At 46.0% G+C, this 20,021-nt stretch overlaps 1 protein-coding gene across 2 annotated transcripts in view; it reads left to right on the top strand.

The window, feature by feature from the left end:
- myo10 (myosin X) overlaps window positions 1–20,021 on the top strand; it is a 91,893-nt gene that overhangs the window by 43,581 nt on the left and 28,291 nt on the right. For both annotated transcript variants that reach the window (XM_027290484.1, XM_027290483.1), the window contains exons 4-7: window positions 10,446–10,633; window positions 18,794–18,928; window positions 19,043–19,167; window positions 19,518–19,531. In XM_027290484.1, the coding sequence (XP_027146285.1) occupies window positions 10,446–10,633; window positions 18,794–18,928; window positions 19,043–19,167; window positions 19,518–19,531 (462 nt within the window). The remainder of the gene's footprint in view (window positions 1–10,445; window positions 10,634–18,793; window positions 18,929–19,042; window positions 19,168–19,517; window positions 19,532–20,021) is intronic.

Genomic DNA, 20,021 nt, shown 5'->3' with positions numbered 1-20,021 from the left:
CACTCTCACACACACACACACACACACACACACACACACACACACACTCTCACTCACACACACTTGTGTTCTGTACCCCCATACTGTCCCTCCTTCACACACACACTGACACACACATTCTCATTTTTCTATCACACGCTGTTCTCTCTCTTCGTGCCCCCCCATCATCCGTATTCTTCTCCCACACATCGAGTCTCTGTCTGGGCATTCAGACGTCAGCACCTCCATCCCTCTCCGCCTCTCGTCCCTGCAGGAGGTCGGTCACATCAAGAGCTTTTCATTCCTACCCGGGACCTTTTTGTATCTCATATTTATATATGTATTATATATTATATATTGCCTGACGTCAACTAATGGCAGGAAATTCCTTTACTGGGTCATTTGTCTTCATTTACATCGGCTTAGGCCTGCTCTGTGATTTGAATGGAGCCGGTCGACGTAGCAGACACACAGGGTCAAGAGGCACGAGAGCTGAACCAGGCTCAACTTTTTTCTATTTTTCTTTGGTATTGAAGCTTTATTTGACAGAGACAGCTGTAGAGTGACAGGAATGTGGACAGAGATGGGGAATGAGATGCAGCAAAGGGCCGCAGCTCGGATTCAAACCATGGGCCGCTGCGGCGAGGACTGAGCCTTCGTACACGGGGCGGATGATGTTACCGACACCCAAACCAGGCTCAGTCATATTGTGCAAGCACACATTGCTGTTGGTTATTTGTGACTTGGACGCCGTATTGATCGTTAGAATAGTTGCTGCTGTGATAACTTTCCAGAGTTGTAAAATGCCGACTGTGAGTATTTGAAACGTCTTTTGGCATCAGAATGGCTACAAAGAGACTGAGATGACTACAAAGAGGCTGAGATGACTACAAAGAGGCCCAGATGACTACAAAGAGACTGAGATGACTACAAAGAGACTGAGGTGACTACAAAGAGGCTGAGGTGACTACAAAGAGACTGAGATGACTACAAAGAGGCTGAGATGACTACAAAGAGGCTGAGATGACTACAAAGAGACTGAGATGACTACAAAGAGACTGAGATGACTACAAAGAGACTGAGATGACTACAAAGAGACTGAGATGACTACAAAGAGACTGAGATGACTACAAAGAGACACTAAACAACTACAAATCGACTTCAAATGATGACAAAGAGACAAAAACAAAGAGACGCATCATGAGTGCAGAGTAAAGGTGTCGATGTTTGTCGAGCGTGTCACAGCTCAGGACTGATTCATGCTGATTCTCTGTGTCACACAGTGAACTGTGATGTTTGACACACACACACACTAACAGACTAACAGCCTGAACAAACACCTACAAGCCAAACTAAAGATGGTGCAGCATGACTCCTCCGACTCTGATCCGGCGTGACCGTGAACAATCGAGCAGCCGTCAGCAAACATATCATGATCTATGTGTTTGGACTGAAACCTGGTCTTGAGGTTGGGGGGCGGGTATTTACAGCCTCGACCAACAACGAATCAAGAATTAATCTGACTCCTAAATATTACATTAATGTCATTAACAACAAAACCTGACATGTAAAGGTTGCGGAGTTCCTCCGGTCATGTATTCGATGGGCATTGAGGTGAAACTGCAGCTGCGATCAGTGGATATTAGTGGTTACGGAGGTGGGGGTGGACGTGGCACATACAAAGAGTCTGACTTTGACATGGGAGCCTGCAGTTAATGTGCTGTCTGCTACAAAGAGTCTTTAAACCGTGACCATAACCTTTAACCAAGTAGCCGTATTGACCAAACTGTAACCGGAGAGGTGGCAGGCCATAAAACTCTGGTACGGTTTGTTTTGGACGGCGCTCACAGACGACCAATGAGTTCTTGTTGAACAAAGAATATTACACTCCATTCCCACCAATAGATTCTCCTTAATCTCGCACGCTGGACCTTTAAGTTTCATTAGCTCGCTGCGTTGCACTTAGACGCAACAATCACTCGGAGCGTGACCGGTGAAACTTCTCTGCCAGTCATGGCGTAAAAACCTGCCCCATATTAAACAAACTTGTGATTCAGTGTGAATGGAAAGGGCGACCGTCCGTCAGAGCGAATGAAACCTGAGCTCGGCAGATCGGTCTGGTTCCCAGGCTACTGCTCAGTGCTCAGTCACACTCTGATCAAAGACGTTGCCAACTTGGTCAGTGTGAGCGCGGAGCAGAATCGGTCTCGTGACCCGCTCAGCTTATTTTAACAAGTCTCTGTGTCTGCTGTCGGCCCGCTGACAGACTGCAACAGCCAGCTGCTGCCCCACTTTCACAAAGTCCACGCTCATGACCGGGAGGGGCGACGGACGCGGCACAAACCTGGAATGTGGACGACTTCCCGATGGAGCCCATGAACGAGTAACGTCGCCGATCACTTCATTTGATCCTGGAAAGCAGTTCATGTGCAGACTGAGTGTTCACCAGCACGTGTTCTTGGATTTTGACCCAGATTCACGTCCCGATCTCTGAACGAACACAGAGGACTCAGTGTTTTCACTCGATATCTGGTTTTGGTATTAAACCCGTCATCTGTCTCCTCATACATAAACACACACATTCACAGACCACACACACACACACACACACACACACACACATTCCTTTCTACACACACTGAAACACAAACCCACTTTACTCCTTATTAGAAGCAGAACGTGTGTGTGTGTGTGTGTGTGTGTGTGTGTGTGTGTGTGTACATTTACATCTCAGAGGTTTTTTTTAGCCGGCGCTCGTCGTCCTGATTCCTTTCAGATGTGGAGAAACGGCCTCCAAGCCAACGGAGCGTCACGCTTCGCCAAGAACGCCCCTGATGTCATTTCCTTCAGGTCCTGTATATAAATACCATGTGCTGATGTCACTTCCTGTGAGGACAGATTTAGAACCACTTGCGGATATTATTGGATCCTTTTTTCGTTGTAAATATGTTTGAGAATTGTTCATCTTTCGGTGGAATGAGACAAAGGGAGCACGGCATGCGTGGCTTCGCATCATTTTTAGAATTTTTTGGTTTTTGCTAATTGTGCTGAGTTTTGGCAGAGATCGATCGCCCATCTGTTTCTGGTTAGACGATGTTGCTAACAGAAAAACAGATTTGTCTGGAATCCGGTGGACATATCTGCTGGCTCGGACCAACCTTCAGTCAGATTTTCACAGCTGTGGTCATTAGGCTGTGTGTTCATATGCTGCTCTGTAAAACAGAAATCACTGCAAAGATTTAAGGCGTCTCAATGTTTATGAGGGAGTTTTTGTTCGCCTGATTAATTTGTAATATGGGAAATAATCCCAGGTCCATATTTAAAAATAATGATTCATCGGATGACAGTATGAAAGGAGGAACAGCAACAATTCAACTCTGACCATGTGATTGATAACGTAAAGGTTTTAGATTAGATTTTAAATCACTGAGTGGAACCAGCCTGTTCATAGATCTGTACCCGGCAGATCCTCTGCAGCTGGACTTCTAGTTGTACCCAAGACCTCAACAAAAACACGGGGAGTCCACCTTCAACCACTGTGGCCCTCATCTGTCGTGGATCTGATGGACTTCCTCCTCTCTCACCTCTGTAGACATTTCTCTGATTTACTTTCAACATCTTACTGTTGTCAAATCGGCCCTTTTTAGTTTCTCTGCACTGCTTCTTTGTTATCCAGACTTTGAGTTAGAGACTAGCTGGTAACTTGAGCGAGGATTCAGCAGCTAAAGAGCCAGATATCCCTCCCCGAGGGGTTGGTGGAGACCAAAAATGGAGCTAAAAGAGTGAATATTAGATTTAAATTAAAAAAACGCAACTGTGTAACTGCTGGACATGTAAATAATGTTTAAATATGTTGGAACTCTAATCGTGATGATTCACAATGTTCGGTTCTGCTGCACAAGTTTGGTTCGAGACTCAACATCATGAACCCTGATGCAAATCCTTCCTTCGTTTGCTTATTTATTTATTATAGTTTGAAAATTCTTCCTGGGAAGAAAATCTGTGGTGCACGATAACCACAAAATCCTGCACAGATACACTAAGTATAAATCAACCCGCAGGGACAGAATATTAAGTCTTCTTGTGTCTTGCTCTTCTCTGTTTCTGCACCATGTAACACAATCGGCTCTGCAGCATTATTTTCTTACTCAGCATCATTTTTCTCATCTGTAAGATAAAACTGTCCTCCAGTCAGGAAACCAAAACACGGTTTTAATATGTTTTCCACAATTTATTGAGCGTTGAGAAGCGTTTGCGTCCGCGGGAAGCCTGTCTGTCATTGCGTCATTTCAAAAACAGACGGGCACCGCTGAGACGACTCTGCCGCCGCGAACACGCAGCAGAGTTTTGCAGATGTGAGGCGATATTAAACAAACCGTGGGTCGGTGGATCGCTTTAATCGCCAAGTATAACAAATGTGCAGGAATTTGTCTGGTGACACGGTAACTCAGCGACTGCTTCGTATCCCCCTCCTCACTCCCCGCGCTTACATTTCCTGCCGTCAGTCAGGCAGGTTTGGCGAGCGCGCTGCTTCTGATCCTCCAGGTTTTTTTCTCTGCATCTGGTCTTCATTTCCCTCTCGGTGCAGTTATCTGGCTCTGTCTCAGAGAGATCTTATTTTTTTGGACCCGTCTGACTGCCTGTATGGCCTCCCCCTGTTCTACAGTTACACCATCAGCAGTGACTGACGCCTTTCTGTAAACATCAAGTCGCCGTGGCTTCAGTTACTGCTACCTGCCATCGACACTGAGGGTCAGTTTGACCAGTGATAACATATCTGCATTCTCGCTTCTGTAGATGCTGCTAGATTTGTTGGTAGTGACTCAACCACGTTTTGATGGTGCAGAGCATTTGGAGCTCTTTGGTCCTCAGCCTGGATTGTGGAATGGCTAACAGAGCTTTGGCTGAGGCAGCGTAAACCGACACCGAGTCACGACCAAGACCAGACAGTCTCTAGCCAACTCCGGTCACTAATAAGTACCCAATATCGGTGCTGGTACAGGCGGCTTGTTTGAGCGACCAGACCCGCCTCAGGTCCATTGATGATTTTTTAATTAGCTGAGAGGAAGAAGAGGCAGGACAGCCAACGTGGTGGCGCTTGAGTCCTTCGGAAACCTGTAACGTCACGGATGTCCATTCTTTATGCTGTCATTGGTGAACAGGCAGATGGGGAGGGGTGACAGCCCTCAACAGATAAGACAAGACCAAGACCTTCAAAAAGTGGTCTTGAGAACAGTCTTGAGATCCAGTACAACACTAGGCTGAAGACCTCAGGTGTTAGGAGATCTGAGAAACCTTCACATCAGTTCTGAAGTTTACCAGAAGCCGACGAGCAGCCGTGTGTTCACTTCAGTCCAAACACGAGTAAATAAATCTGCTTCCAGAATAATCTGCAGCCACTAATTGTTGTTAATTTTGTAGAGCGTCTGTTTGCTGTTGGAGGCTGAAATCAGAACCAGCCGTCACACTGTTGGAATCACGTCCAACTGTTCATAAATACCTCAGGTTTAAATACCTCAAACAAACAGCGCAAACGTGGATATCGCCTTTCTCGCGTCACCTCCGTGGCATGAAACGTTTGACACCGCACACTGAGGACGAGGGGGCCCGCGGTTAATCACATCAGCCAATGGGGGGGCTTCTGATGAGAGTCACAGCCAGTTAGCTCTCGGCCAGGGTGCTGCCGTGGAAACTGTTACCAGGATGGAGAAAACAGGGGGATCTAATTGAGTCCAAATGGTCGTAATTCATCGAGTTAAGGGGGCAGCATGACTTTTCCCAAAGGTTTCTTTTTTTTTTTTGAGGGATACTCACCGTCTCGTGTGGACTTAACCCCCTCCAGACCGCCGCAGAAGCACATGTGACTTTTCCCTTCGTGTTTTTCTTGGCGGGAATGTCCAGGCCAGCAGCTCAGACCTTCTACACAGTGTTGGTTTTACTATTCTCCCCTTTCCCTTTTTTTTTGTGTATATATAGTAATAAAGTAGACATTTCACGCTCCATTTAAAATTTGATTAATATCCAAATGGGCTGTCGAGTTATATTAATGAAAGTAACAAAGTTATAATGAGTGAAATACATAAACAAAGAGTCACACTGTTTTTTTTTTAACTGTGTCCACTTTCACCCAGACACTATAAACAAGAACTACAAATCCCAAACACGACATTGAGCTGAGTGATGCACGTGAGCCTCGGAGATCAGTCCGACTGTAAACTGTTTACACCGCCGGGGGAAGACGGACGTTCCTCCTCATGAACTGACTCCTTCACCTGAGCAGAGGAGTGCTGTGTTTACACTGTAAGAGATAACACACCGTGATGTATGACCTCAGCACCTCCTCCTCCGCCTCCGCCCTCCCTCTCTCTGCTGCGGCACATGCTGATTTGCACAGGCGGGGTAGTCTGCAGAGTATTTGTCATGTAAATACTGTCACCTCAACCGCCATTCAAATGTATTTGCATCCAGGCTGGATGTAGGTCAGTCAGTCAGTAGGCCGTATACGTGACGAGGGGGAGCTTAGTGTAAGGAGTTTAAAGAGCAGCACGGGGAGGGTTGAGATGTTTGTACGGGGAGCTTCAACTTTGACCTCGTCTTACCTTCTAAAGTCATCGTGAAGAAACATTTAAGGAGTGTGTTTCTTTTGTGTTTATACAGGATGTTCAGCCAGGATGTGACACAGGGCGGGATAGTTCAAACACTCAAACAACTGTCTCAACGTTATTTATAATGTGTTGGCCATATCTTCTAGTGTGGAATACATACAGTAGTTAGAATAACGCCCAGTAGATCCACGATTTCATCCTGTTTGAACACCGTTTGTTAAAGAATGCGAGGTGCTTCCATAGACACGTCTCTGTCACGTCTCTGTTTGGTCCGTCCTGCATCGACTTCAAACCCACCGGGAGCGTTTCAGGAGCGTTTCTCCCTCCAGACTTTGTTTACCTGCCGTTTCAGGAGCGTTTCTCCCTCCAGACTTTGTTTACCTGCTTAGATTTGGTCATTTTCCTGGTTTATGAGCTTCTACATGTGGAAATATGCTACGAGCTGCTTTGTGTAAATCGACGCGTCTCTAGACAATACTGGGCTGCAGAGCCGGTGGACTGGACATGTATCACTGCAGTTTTCAGTCCAGGATTTTGTGGGTGGTCCTTAAGGGGCGGCTCGATGACACGCTGAGGCCGCCCTGAGCATAATCCCCCTGCCTCCCTAACCCACAACAGTTTAATAAATATGAGAATGCTGCTCATTTTTACACCTAATTTCATGAACTTGTCGATATATTTAATTATTCAAATTTGTCTGGGTGGTTAATAACACTCTCAAACATTTATTCTGACTTCACAAAGACTTTAACCCTGTTGGCTTTCCTCGTCAACCTTTCATTTGTTCATGTTAATTCAGACATGAATGTATTTAGACACACACACTCCCTTGACCCTGAAGCAGTTATGGAAATTGGTTTGATGGATGAGCACGCACTGACAGCAAATAGCATTTAAAACACTGTAAACAGCCCTGCAGTCAAGACGATGAAATACGACCGCAGATCCGGGTTTTACGTTACAGATCCATGAAGGTTCTGAAGGTTCTGATCAGACACCAGAACACTGCGTACACATTACAAAGTAACGTACCAGGAATGAGAACGATGGTCAGCAGGGGGCGAGTCCATTGGCGGTCTATGAAAATGTCACTACTGCTTCTCTTCACTTCAAGTTCATGGTCTCAATCTCTAGTTTCAAGTCTTCTTCCACACAGCACGATGTTCAGTTAGTAAATTATGGTTCCGTTCAGAGGAAAATAGACGATAAAGAAAGGTGTGCTTCAGGATGTCGTTACCTTTGTGATTGGCAGATCACCACGGGAGGCGTAGCTTCACGCTCTCGTCCTGATGTTGCCACATCTAGCTCCAAAAAACCAAACCACGACGATCTGGTACCTGTGCTCGCACAAAGCTGAACAGTTTGCCCTGAAGTCCATCTGTAACCAGAGTCTTCTTCTGAATGAGCTTCATCTCTGGAAAAATGTCCAATCAGTGAGACAACAGAGGCTTTTTTCCACTCAGCTTCATGTTCTCATACACATGGAGCAACCTGACATCGGCAGGAGGGTTTTATTGCTGATATTCTTTCCATGCTCTATACATCGGCATGCCCATTAACCTAATTGGCGTCATTATGGCTGTAATTCGAGTTCTCCACTTCAGAGCGCTGAACACGCTTTCACCTCAGGCATGGCAGACGATGTCAGAAAGAACCGTTTAGGTTTTTCTTTCCTCTTATCCGTCCAAACTAAACTCAGTATGTGGAATCATTTTCTTATTGACCTCTGTAATAAGGAAAAGGAGTCTTCTGTTTTTCATTTATCTGCTTGTTTTTGGAAGAGTCGAACGCTCTGAAGCTACAATAAACATGAACGGCACTTTAGCTAACTGTTTAACGGGTAATAAAACGTTAATGAGCAGCTGCAGACGTAAAGAAAAGTTCTGGCTGAAGTGAAATCCACGTCTGCGTCCTGTTTGCTTTCAGACGTGTGTTTGTGGTCAGTGGAGATGAACAGGATAAGATATAGTCGAGTCATGTTGCTGCAGACGGGGAGATGCTCTGCAGAACAAAATATCCTCTCTCTCTCTCCGTCTCTTTTTAATGCATTTCATCTCCTGCTCCAGGCAGCAGCCGCTCCACATCCTAATGTGCGGTTATGGGAACACTGTGTGCCGCTGTAATGAGATTTTCACTCTTGGTCCAGTGTGCATGGACAAAAATGTTCTTGTCTTCCGAAAACAAGTTTTGAGACTACATCGAGTTTTTGATAGTAACTTTATGTATCGCCAGGCTCCTGTTCTGGCATGACACCGGCCCTGTAAACCTCCTCTTCTTCTTCCCGGTGGTCCAAGACACCTGTGGTGCCAACACTAACCTCACCTGGAGCTCTGAGCTCACAGTCCACTACAGACTGGGCTAACATGAGCTAACAGCAGCTAACAGACTGAGCTAACATGAGCTAACAGCAGCTAACGGACTGAGTTAACATGAGCTAACAGCAGCTAACAAACTGAGCTAACATGAGCTAACGGCAGCTAACAGACTGAGCTAACATGAGCTAAAGGCAGCTAACAGACTGAGCTAACATGACCTAACAGCAGCTACAGCTGTCAGCAGTTTACTTCACTGTCCATCATAAACTCTGTAAATCACAGAGAGTTGAGGCGGAGCAGCCGGAGGACATCAGAGGGAAAACCAGAAAACATTTCCTCCATAAAATATGATCCAGTTTCACCAGAATCAGTGAAATAGTTGCTGCTGTGTGACTTAGTGCCGTAAAGCGTTACGTACTTCTCCTGACCCGGAGCCCAAAGTTACATAGTGTGAGAACAGACGTACGAATGACAGAGACACCGTTCAGCTGATCACAGGTCAGAGTGGGTCAGCTGATCACAGGTCAGTGTGGATTAACAGGAGTTAGACTATCAGAGGGAAGTTACAGGTATTGAACCGTCACCACCGACGAGTCTCTGACAGCATCACCTTTTTTTTTTTTGGACTCTGAGAACGCCGCCCGACCTTTTGCGACCTCTCAAACCGAGCCGGCCGGTGGCAGAGGTCCGCCCGGTTGTTTTCTCACAGATAGATGCTGATGTGCCGCCTTTTTTTCCAAGCTTGCCTATTTATCCATTAGTCACCACCGCAGCACCGAGGCAGCTGCCAAGACTTCCTCTGGCTCCACAAGCTTCTATTTCAGCAGTTTGGTTTGTTTTGCTTTGAACTCCTGAAATCTGAAGCCGGCTTGGAAAAAAGTGAGGAGGAGGAGGAGGAGGAGGAGGAGGAGGAGGAGGAGGAAAGGTCAGATGCGTTGAATGTTGTGGAGCTGCTGAAGGAGGTTTTGTGTACTACAGGGGTCACGTGTTCGGATGTTTGTCATCCACCTTCTGGAGCTTAATGCAGGTTTTATGACTCTGTGCTTTTGTCCAAGAAATTGGATTATGTGTCGCTTTTAGCATCTGTGCTTCCACCTGAGCCACGACAGGCGGCCGACCATCGGTTAGGTTCAGAGACGAGTCTTTACACTCTGTAGAAACTGGAGTTCTTCAACTGTCGCTGCAGATTTTAATATTGCCGATAATCATTTTTCTATTCTAAATCCATTGATTCATTTTTTGGTCCAGGAAATGTTAGAAAATGTTTCCTAAAGTCCAAACTGATGTCCTCAGATGTCCCCCAACACAAAGATATTCAGTGTCCTGCCATAGAGGACGATAGAAACCAGCAAACTGTCACATTTGAAATCAGAATTTTAACTTTTTTAAGTTGAAAAAAATAACCCAAAACAGAGATTTAATTATCTAAAGACTCATTTCAAAGTAAAACTACGTCTGCATGAACATCACAGCTTTTCTCTGCTGATGCATCATGATGATCTCTGTTCCTCACACTGATGTCCATCCTCTCTCTCCTGATCCTCAGACGTACATCGGCTCCATCCTGGCGGCGGTCAATCCTTACCAGTCGCTCCCCGGCCTGTACGACCGGCCGGCCGTGGAGACGTACAGCCGACACCACCTCGGCGAAATCTCGCCGCACATCTTCGCCGTCGCCAACGAGTGTTACCGCTCGCTGTGGAAGAGGCTGCAGAACCAGTGTGTCCTCATCAGGTAGGTGTCCTCATGTCGTCCTCATGGTTTCCAAACCAGCAGCGAATGGCTGCTCTTGTATCGAGCCCTCTGATTGGCCTGGTGGAATAAAGTGTCATGGCCTTAAACTCGTCTAATCGCCCTCAGCTTCTCCTCAACGCTTTGATCAAGCTTCAAGTCGACCCCTGGGCAGTTTGGCTGCAGCTCTTAGGATCTGCTACATGCCACAACACACACACACACACACACACACACACACACACACACACACACACACTCTGTCCTTTCCTTCCTCACATCCTTCCTCTTTGATTTCAGCAGGATGACTTTCACATTGTTTTATCACACACACACACACACACACAGTCGGCCTCTTCGTTATTTTTACATTTTAAGAAACGATAATAATATCTGGCACCGTCTGGTTTGGCGCAGAGCGGATGCAGAGGACATCACAGTGTTTGACTCTGAACACGTCTCCAGCCGGCTTCATTAACTCCAGAGGACGCATGGAGATGAATTATGTATGAACAAAATGAATCTATCATTCATCGGTCTGAATCCCAAGAGTGTCCCATCACAGCTCCAGACACCAAAGATTAGGTTGGATAGGTGGAGGAACTTCTCCATAGTCGCTGTGTTGCCTACAGTGGACGGCAGATTGGACAAGCTCATTTTAGCCCCATAAAAAAGCTGAAATCAGTCACAGCATACACTATATTTAGAATATTCTATCTTTTATATCGGTCTAAACTCTCAGACTTTTACCTTGAACACGTGAGTTTCTGCTCCACCGCTGCCTCGATCGGGCAGTTTGTGTTCTTTGTGTTTCAACATTAGTTTGGGCTAACTCAAACCTTGTTGCTGTGGATCGAGGCGGCAGTGGACCATGTGCTGCAAGATAAAATAACAGTTTTCATCCAAGGAGTCTGGTAGCTTTGGAAAGACGTCTGACACTCGTCCTCCTGTTTGTTGTATCTGAACCGATAAAAACACGGAGGTGTTGGGAGGAGGTGGCGAGTCGCAGCTCGCCGCTTCGGGCACCGACGTTGCAGTTTTCTGACAATTAGCTGGCATTACTTTTACAGCCCTGTTTGGAGCCGTTTCATTGGCGTGGTGGGTAATGAGACACACATGTCCACTTTTAAAACATGAGCTGCTTTGAGTTTATGAGGAAAGCACAGAGCGCACAGTGGCTTTGCTTTGGTTGCAAAGTCTTTGTGCACTTCCATCATCGTGGACACGAGCGTCGACCAACGACAAGACGCGACCGGAAACATCTCACAGGTTCCTGTCAGGTGCTCAAACTTCTAACAACATTAAATATTAATATTAATAATGAACCTGGTTTAAAGTTGAGCTCTGCCATGAACCTGGTTTAAAGTTGAGCTCTGCCATGAACCTGGTTTCTCAGTGAGTCTTCTGCTCTGAGCTGGCTTCGTCCTCTTGTTCAGGGCACAGAAACTCTATTGTCTGGGCAGGAAGTTGTTCAGCGTGCAGCGCGGCGTGCACAACGAGGCGTAAACACAAACATGTCATGTTGTCGTCGGAGGAAGCCGCGAGCTTCACAATGCTGCCGTTCAGTTCCCGGAGACGTATCGCTGCCGTGGATCTGCTCCGTGATTCTCCTCATCCGGACTCGCAGGACTTTTTCCACTCAGCAGGTTCCCTCGACGCTTCAGCAGCGTCAGCAGATGAGTTTGCATTTCCTCCTTGGAACTCCGTATGTTCATGCAGTTCGGAGCGCCTGCACTTTATGAAAACACAGAATCTGTGACTTCAAGGAAAAGATAAACGCCGGATTGGTTTGCGTAGTTTTTCCATGACAGCATTGAAGCCACGGCGGGTCAGAGAGGACGAACCGCAGACCACAGGCGTGACCTTTCAACTGCTGCCTCAGCTCAAACACGAGCTGATGGACACGGAGCCTCCCAAGACACACAGGTCCAACATTTCATGTGTTCTGCTGTGCTGTGCCACGTTCAAGCCTCGGTTTCACTTGCTGTTTGTTTTACTGCCTCTCAGCTGTTAATTAGCTGCTAATTGTCGCCCTCGAGCAAGGCACTAAACTCCCAGCTGAGCTGAACATGAAGCGAGGCGATGCTGTAAATGCTCTGCAGACGTTTCCTGATGCATAAAAGAATTTGAGAGGATCTGATACTTCTGAGTCTGCACAGCTGACTGACAGGATGATTGTCTTAATAACTGAACTTGCATATTATCACGCGATGGAGCGGTTTCATTGATCATCTCTCAGCCTCTCCGCTCTGAAACGTGGCCTGAGAGCAGAAGCGAAGCGCCGGAGCTCCCTCTGGTCTCGCCTGCTGTGGGTGATGGATGTGCGAGGTTATGAATAATTGAAGGGCGGAGCAGCGACACACAAATGTTTTTTACTGCCAAGTGTTTCTCCCTGAGGGCTCGGCCGGCTGTGTGGGCTGACTGCTGAGCTGAACGTCAGGGTCCAGGCTGCGCCGAGGCCTCGAGGCAACGTGGAAACCTGAACTAACAAAAAGCAATTATCAAATAAGATGGAATCATCTCACGCTCGGTTCTGCTGGTTACAGGCTCATCACTGCAAATATGTCGATTTTTACCTGGTTATGTATCGATGGAGCCAAAATGATTCTGCCGAGAGACAAACCAGGTTACACAAAGAGTGTTTGTGCTCGAAGATAGTAGAAAAGTTCTGGACTTATGTGTTATTATTTAATTTAATTTGGGACAGAAAGTTCTCAACTTAAAGATCCACTTACCAATCTGTTGATCCGACCGACCCAGAGAGACTAATGACTGATAAAAACATCAAATCTGCACGTTTGAGAAGCGACAAACGCCGATCAATGAGTAATCAGCTAAATAAGTGCTGATGAACCTCCTGCCAATAGATGAATTGACTAAAGTTTCAGACTTCATTAGCAAATGGAGCCGGATCGAGTGTCATCAAGTCCCTGAAGTGACTCAGTGGAGGTTTTCTCTGCATGTATTAATTAAAAAAGAAAGGCTGGACACGTAAACGGTGACGAGGACACCGTGCAGAGTCGTTAACGTGCAGAGTCTGTTCGATACCTAAAGTTAGATTTTAACACGGAGTCACACTGCCCAGCTGCCACAGTGTACGTGTTCAGGTTCACAATGATCTCTGACACACACACACACACACACACACACACACACACACACACACACACCTCCTGTTGGTCCCCTGAAAACACTAAAGCCATCTCACAGCGGCCCCTCGTAAAACATGTAACATGGCAGCACCCCCCACCCACACAGAGAAAAGATCTGTGTGTGTGTGTGTGTGTGTGTGTGTGTGTGTGTGTGTGTGTGTGTGTGTGTGTGTGTGTGAGAAAGAAGAAGAAGAGCTATAAATTGCAAGCTGGCACTTTCAGGCGAGGCAGGAAGCTTTCTCGTCGGATTTAGGGATTGTTGGTAATCAGATCCAGAGGGAGGCGAATGAAACAGGAGGAGGAGGAGGAGGAGGAGGAGGAGGAGGAGGCTGGCTCTAACGCGAGTCATCTGCTCATTAACGCTCATGAATGCCACTTTGCGTTTTCGCTGATGCGGATACCTGCCTGCATCAGACCACATGATTTTAATGGAACGCCCCCCCGCCCCGCCGAGAGAAGTCGTTCTGAACCGCCAACGAAGAAAGTTCTGGAAAAGCTCCAAACCTTTGTAGCACACAACAACAAATGCCACCATGGCAGGTTTTCCTGTGGACAGTGAAGCAGCAAAGTTCTAATGTTTGCTGGTTTGGACCTCGTGGGTCCAGCGACGCTCCGGTGTACATGACACCTCAGTTTCCTGTGGGAGAACTTGTGTAGGACTTCACTGATGTTCTGGTTCTGGTGTCAGAATGGGAGCAGATCTTCCTGCAGCAGGTTCAACATCTGGTGCAAACAGTGAAACCAGAAGCTCAATCATCCCCGAGGTTTTAGAGATGTTTAATCAGACTGTCACACGTGTGAAATGTTCAGCTTTGAAGGAAACCTGAACCTTGTTTAGAAATGCATGTTTTCCTCACAGAGACTGCGTCCATGTTTCATACAGTCTGTGGTCTCTTTAATTCTTTTTCGGTGTCCCAAACAGCCCAGGTTAGAGTAAATCTGCGAGCTGGTGTTATCCTGCACAGGCGCAGCAGTTTGTCCCAGACCTCCTGACCTCTGAGGTGGGTGTGAGGTCAAACTCAAGACCCTCTGAGCCTCGTTCATTACTCAGGCATCTGCAGGTCACAAAGACCCTGCAGCACAAACAGACCTGAGAGGTTTTCTCCTGGGATTTGGCAGGAATTTTATCATCAACGCCGTCAAATTAAGAATTCGTCTGCGAGCGATGCATGACAGCGAAGGAATAGAGCATGATGGGAAGGAAACGTATCTGCACGCGTTGGTTTTCGGTCTTTGTCTCACATCACTTCTTCTCTTCACATCTCGGCCATTCATGAGTAAGTGAGGACGAGACTTTGTGCCCGAGAGCCAAATAGTTTGGTGTTTGGTTCAGGTCGCGTTGAATTGTTGTGGTTTGTTGGAGCGACCGAACTCGGTGAGTGTTTTCTTTCTTAGGTCACCGTCTGAAGCCACAAAAACAACTGAAGCAACAGGAATGATCATCGATGAAGGATCCAGGCCCCGGGTCCAGTCCAGCACTCACTGCTGCACGTTTTCACTTTAATCAGAGTTTAAAAGAAAACTGAATGAAAGTTTGAATTATTATTTATTATATCAAAACTCACAGGACGAGCCTTCACTCTGCATTCGAAAGGTACGCAGGGCTCAAAGAGCAATGAGAAGAAAACACTGGATCTGTCCAAAAAGAAACAGATTAGGTTTGTGACTGTTCGAAATGTTTTTAAAAAATGTACAGGAAGAGAATTGTTCACAAAGTTCCTAAAAAAACAAAACAAAACAGAAAAAGTGACAAAATCTGTGATGAAAAAATCAGGAAAATTAGTTTGTTTGACACAAACTTCCTGCAGTTATTGTCTCACTGTTTGGGTTCATCGCTCAGTTTATCAGCTGTTCTGTTTTTGGTAATATGAAATATAAAATATGTCACTTCCCTGAAGGAAGGTTGGAACACAAAAAGGGGTTAACTCTCTGTATGGTGGCCTTTTTAGGACATTTCAACTTGTCAGCTTTGCTTGTTCATCTTTAGTTTCACGACGTCGTCTGATCCGGTTTCTTTTTGTTCTTTTGTCGTGTTAACCGATCGGTCTCGCCGTCCTCGTCGACAGGAATAGTTGTGGAGGTTTTGTGTCAGACCGGATGAAAAATCAGGGCATCACCACAGTGATACATCCTCTCAGGAACATGAATGTTGGTGCCGGTTTTGGATTTTAACGTGAGACTGTTTGACCTAAGTTTAAATATTTACGGCAGCAGAACTCCTGCAGACTTTGGTCCATCTAAACGAGTCATTCAATCCTAATCTTCTTTAAACGAGCTGCAGTTTCAGTGCGTTCCTCTAAACAAAGTTCCCGGTTCTTAAGAAGACTCTAAACCAGATTAAATGAGGTGTGCAGTCTCGGTTTCTCCTCCCTGCAGAAGCTCTTTCACTCCTCGCTACAAAAGGACTGGGTGAGGTCCAGAGCCGCGAGGGCGACTTTGTCCAACACGCTCAGTCGCCTCGGCTGAAGACTCCCTCCTTCCTGCCCGTGGGGGGTTTTACCTTGGGTGGCAAACAGCATGTGGAGAGCCAGAGCCAGGGTTCAGCACAAAGGCAGGGCGCTGCTCAGTTGTAGTGTGTGTGTCCTAGTTTGGATAAGTTGGCGTGCAGCCAGAGGACTGAGTTACATTTAGCAGGCCCTTTCACATTTGGCCGTCTACTATAAGCTATTTAAATGAGTTACACACAACGAGCCCTTTAAAGCACGATCCAATCCCTTTAAGAAAGTTTGACCCACTGGTGAGAATTTACAGTTTCTCTTCGGCTCTAATGAAGACCCCCCAAAACTGGAGCCTAAGACTCAAGTCTATGTAACTCTTCTTTCTTATTAAAAGTGCTGCAGTCTTTCCCGGTTACCTCCTGAACCGATCCGATCAAAATCAGTCGATTTAAGTTTTTAACGTGTCATGGTTACAATAAAACACAACGGTCATGTTCTGCTTTAAACATAAAATCGAAGCTTTGTTTGCTCGTCCCGCGACTTTAAAGCTGCGCTGATGAAGTTTTGGCCACTAGGGGGCAGAGAAACACCAAAACAAGATGCTGGATTTCTTTATGGCACAAAGTTCTCCCAGCACAAACTGAAGCTAAAGCTTTCAGATGATTTAGTGTTAATTATGACATGAAATTAGTGAAGAAAGCAACAGAAATGCAGTCAGTTCCTGCAACTTCTGGGTTGTTAATTATTCCAAATGATCATAATTAAAATGGCAATGACACGCCGATGTTTAACAATGCTACAAACAAAGAAGCTGATGACCCGAACCTTTGCCGACCTCAGCTCGTCCTGTCATAACATCTGTCCACGCGAGCTGCAGCCAGACGCTCGGAGAGTTTACACGATCTCCGGTCCTGTTTTCTGTCCGTCATGAACGACTCGATGGGACACGACCGATCGCGTCTCTGCACGGCTGACGTCCACGTTCAGCTTTATTTATAAAAACGCCGTGCTGTCCAAAAGACAAATGATGAGGGTGAATGTTTGCATGAAGTTTTCAGCAGCAATTACACCAAAATCAATTTAAAAACCTTCCGACCAAACGTAGGAAGAAGTCGTAGACGTAGATTTTTACTGACTTTCTATCTTTGTTTGGCCGCACGTGCATCACATCCTGTTTTCAGCTCAAACTCACTTCTTAGTCTGACTTTTTATTTTGTTAACAACAGAATAAAAAATGTTTCATGATAATGACTCAGATAGAAGTTTGGAACATCCTAGTTTGTAAAAAAAACATTTGTTATCACGTAAAGGTGCAGAAACAGCTGAGAAATCACTATTTTAGTTCTTCTACATGCAGTTCATTGAAGGTCTGCCACATGTGTGCCTCTGAATCTAAACCAAACAGTAGACATGGTCATAGTCGATCCAGACTTTTGATTTGATTGTGTCTGGCGCTGAGGCTGAGATCTCTCACTCAGCTGGAAATCAAACAAAGAACATTTCTGCTTTATTAGATTAGAGTCAGGAGATGAGATGAGAAGACTGTGGATGTTTTTCACAGTGTCCTGACTGTTCGGTGTGAACCTCAGACTTCTGAACCACCGTAACCCCCTGGGAGGTGGAGGTGTCTATAATCTACCCAATGCTTCTGTACCAGGAGAAAAAACTCAACCGACGTTTTCAGAGTCTGTCAAACTTTCCTTCATGCAGTCAGTCGACCAGCTCGACTTTTAAAGGTCTCTGTCGTTGTTTTTACACCTCTGCTGTGATTAATGTGTCTGTTGGGGACTAATCGAAGCACTGAGTCACTCTCAGCGCCTCTGTAATGAGTTTACATGTTAATAATTAACAGGGCTGGCCTGAACCTCACACTGTGTGTGACTGCGGGGTTGCCAGGTTCACATTTAATGTCACTTAAGGTGTGTGAGAGGGCTGCGGTGGACAAATCCGATGTGACTCAGGAGAAATTAGAATATTATCAATAATATATCGTGTGTGCAGGTTTCCTTTCACCTGAAGTTGCAGGTGATGTTTGGCCAGCAGGAGGCAGCACAGCAGACTGTAAACACAAACTGATGCTTTATCTTTTGTGATGTTGCATCCTGGATTTCATTCAGTCGGTGATGACAGTCAGCCTGCAGCTAATTAGCAGTGTCCAGTGCGCCATCTAGTGGTGGAGCTTGGGAACATTTCCATGATGCCATCAGCTGCTTGTGTTTCATTTTTTTATTCAAAGCCGGAGCACAAACAACCTGCAGGTGACGACACACAGTTCCACTTTGAGTTAAGATGTTTTGATGAACAGTCTCGTGTCACATTTTCTTCCAGTCAAACATTTAATTTCCAAAGATGCTGTGAGGAAGTTCATCCTGAGATTAAGACTTATTGATTGCCGTGTTGCTACATCTGCTCTGATTACAGAAAATAATAAATCATTTTCAATAAAAAGAAGAATAAATATTTTGTTTCTTCGTTATCTCTGTGGGGAAATTAGCTTCCTCTCTGCAGGGAGGTCGATGCCTTGCTCGGGGGCATGTTTTAAGTACCCCTCATGTGTTTTATTCCCCCCTCAGTGGAGAGAGCGGCGCCGGGAAAACAGAAAGCACCAAGCTGATCCTCAAGTTCCTGTCATGCATGAGCCAACACTCCCTGGAGGTGTCGTCCAGAGACAGGACGTCACACGTGGAGGAGGCGCTGCTGGAGAGCAGGTGGTTATTCTGTTTTGTTTTCTGCTCTTCTGTCTGAGATATTAATAGTTTTAATTGGCAGAGAGGTGTTGTTTGTCGTTAACGTTCCCGCCTCTCCGTCTCGCCGCTCTGCAGTCCCATCATGGAGGCTTTCGGAAACGCCAAGACGGTCTACAACAACAACTCCAGCCGCTTTGGGAAGTTCGTCCAGCTGCATTTCAGCCAGAAGGGCAACATCCAGGGAGGCCGGATTGTTGACTGTATCCTTTAAACTGAGTCAGTGTTAAGCGGCCGCCACTTCCTTTCCTACCTGAATATACAGGAAGGAAGTACCTGAAGTTTGCAAAGCTGCTTTTAAGGGTAAAGGTCTGCAGACGGTCTCCAGTCGTTTTCTATGTGAAGGCAAAAAGCAAATGTTGTCATAAAAAACTGGATTTCCAATCTGCCGTTTGCTCGATGTTCAGGTCAGCAGGATGTAGGAGGAACTAGTTTGTGTAGCTGGTAGCTGATATGATGACCTTTGAAGGGCGGGTGCACGTGACATTTACCTGACTCTGTTCGTCAAACATTCAACTGTTTTCTGCCTTGACTGACTCTTTTCTGACCACAGACCTCTTAGAAAAGGTGAGCGTCCTTTCCTTCTACCGAGTCTGTCATTAACTTTAAATGTTTAAGGCGACACTCCATCAAAACCTGTCTTCAGACCTCCTGCAAGGCTTCAGTAGTTGCTCTCAGCGTTGACACCTTCGTTATTAAAACCTCCCCAAAAGCTGCTCGTAGCACTTTTGCAGTATGACGGGAGACCTGACGGGGATTTGGACAAATAAAAGAAATCTTGTGTGCACCAGAAAGTCTTTCAGTTTCACCTTCGAGAGCTGGCAATATGACCATTAAGCTCATCTTACATGATGACATGGCAGCAGAGCTGGATTCTGGCGATGCACTAGGTGGTCTACAGATGCTCCATGCACACGCCATACTTATACTTTCTCGTGAGCATTTGATAGTTTCAGGTGTGCACCAGTTTCATGGAGACGTAAAGATTTTGACGTCCTGTGAGGTCTCTGCACCATCACTGTGCCAAAATAAGATTAAAGACAGCTTCTGAAGCTTG

The sequence above is a fragment of the Larimichthys crocea genome, chromosome II, assembly GCF_000972845.2.
Source record: "Larimichthys crocea isolate SSNF chromosome II, L_crocea_2.0, whole genome shotgun sequence".
Taxonomy (NCBI): domain Eukaryota; kingdom Metazoa; phylum Chordata; class Actinopteri; family Sciaenidae; genus Larimichthys; species Larimichthys crocea.
Note: the sequence above shows the minus strand (reverse complement) of the source record. Positions and strands in the feature narration are given on the sequence as shown.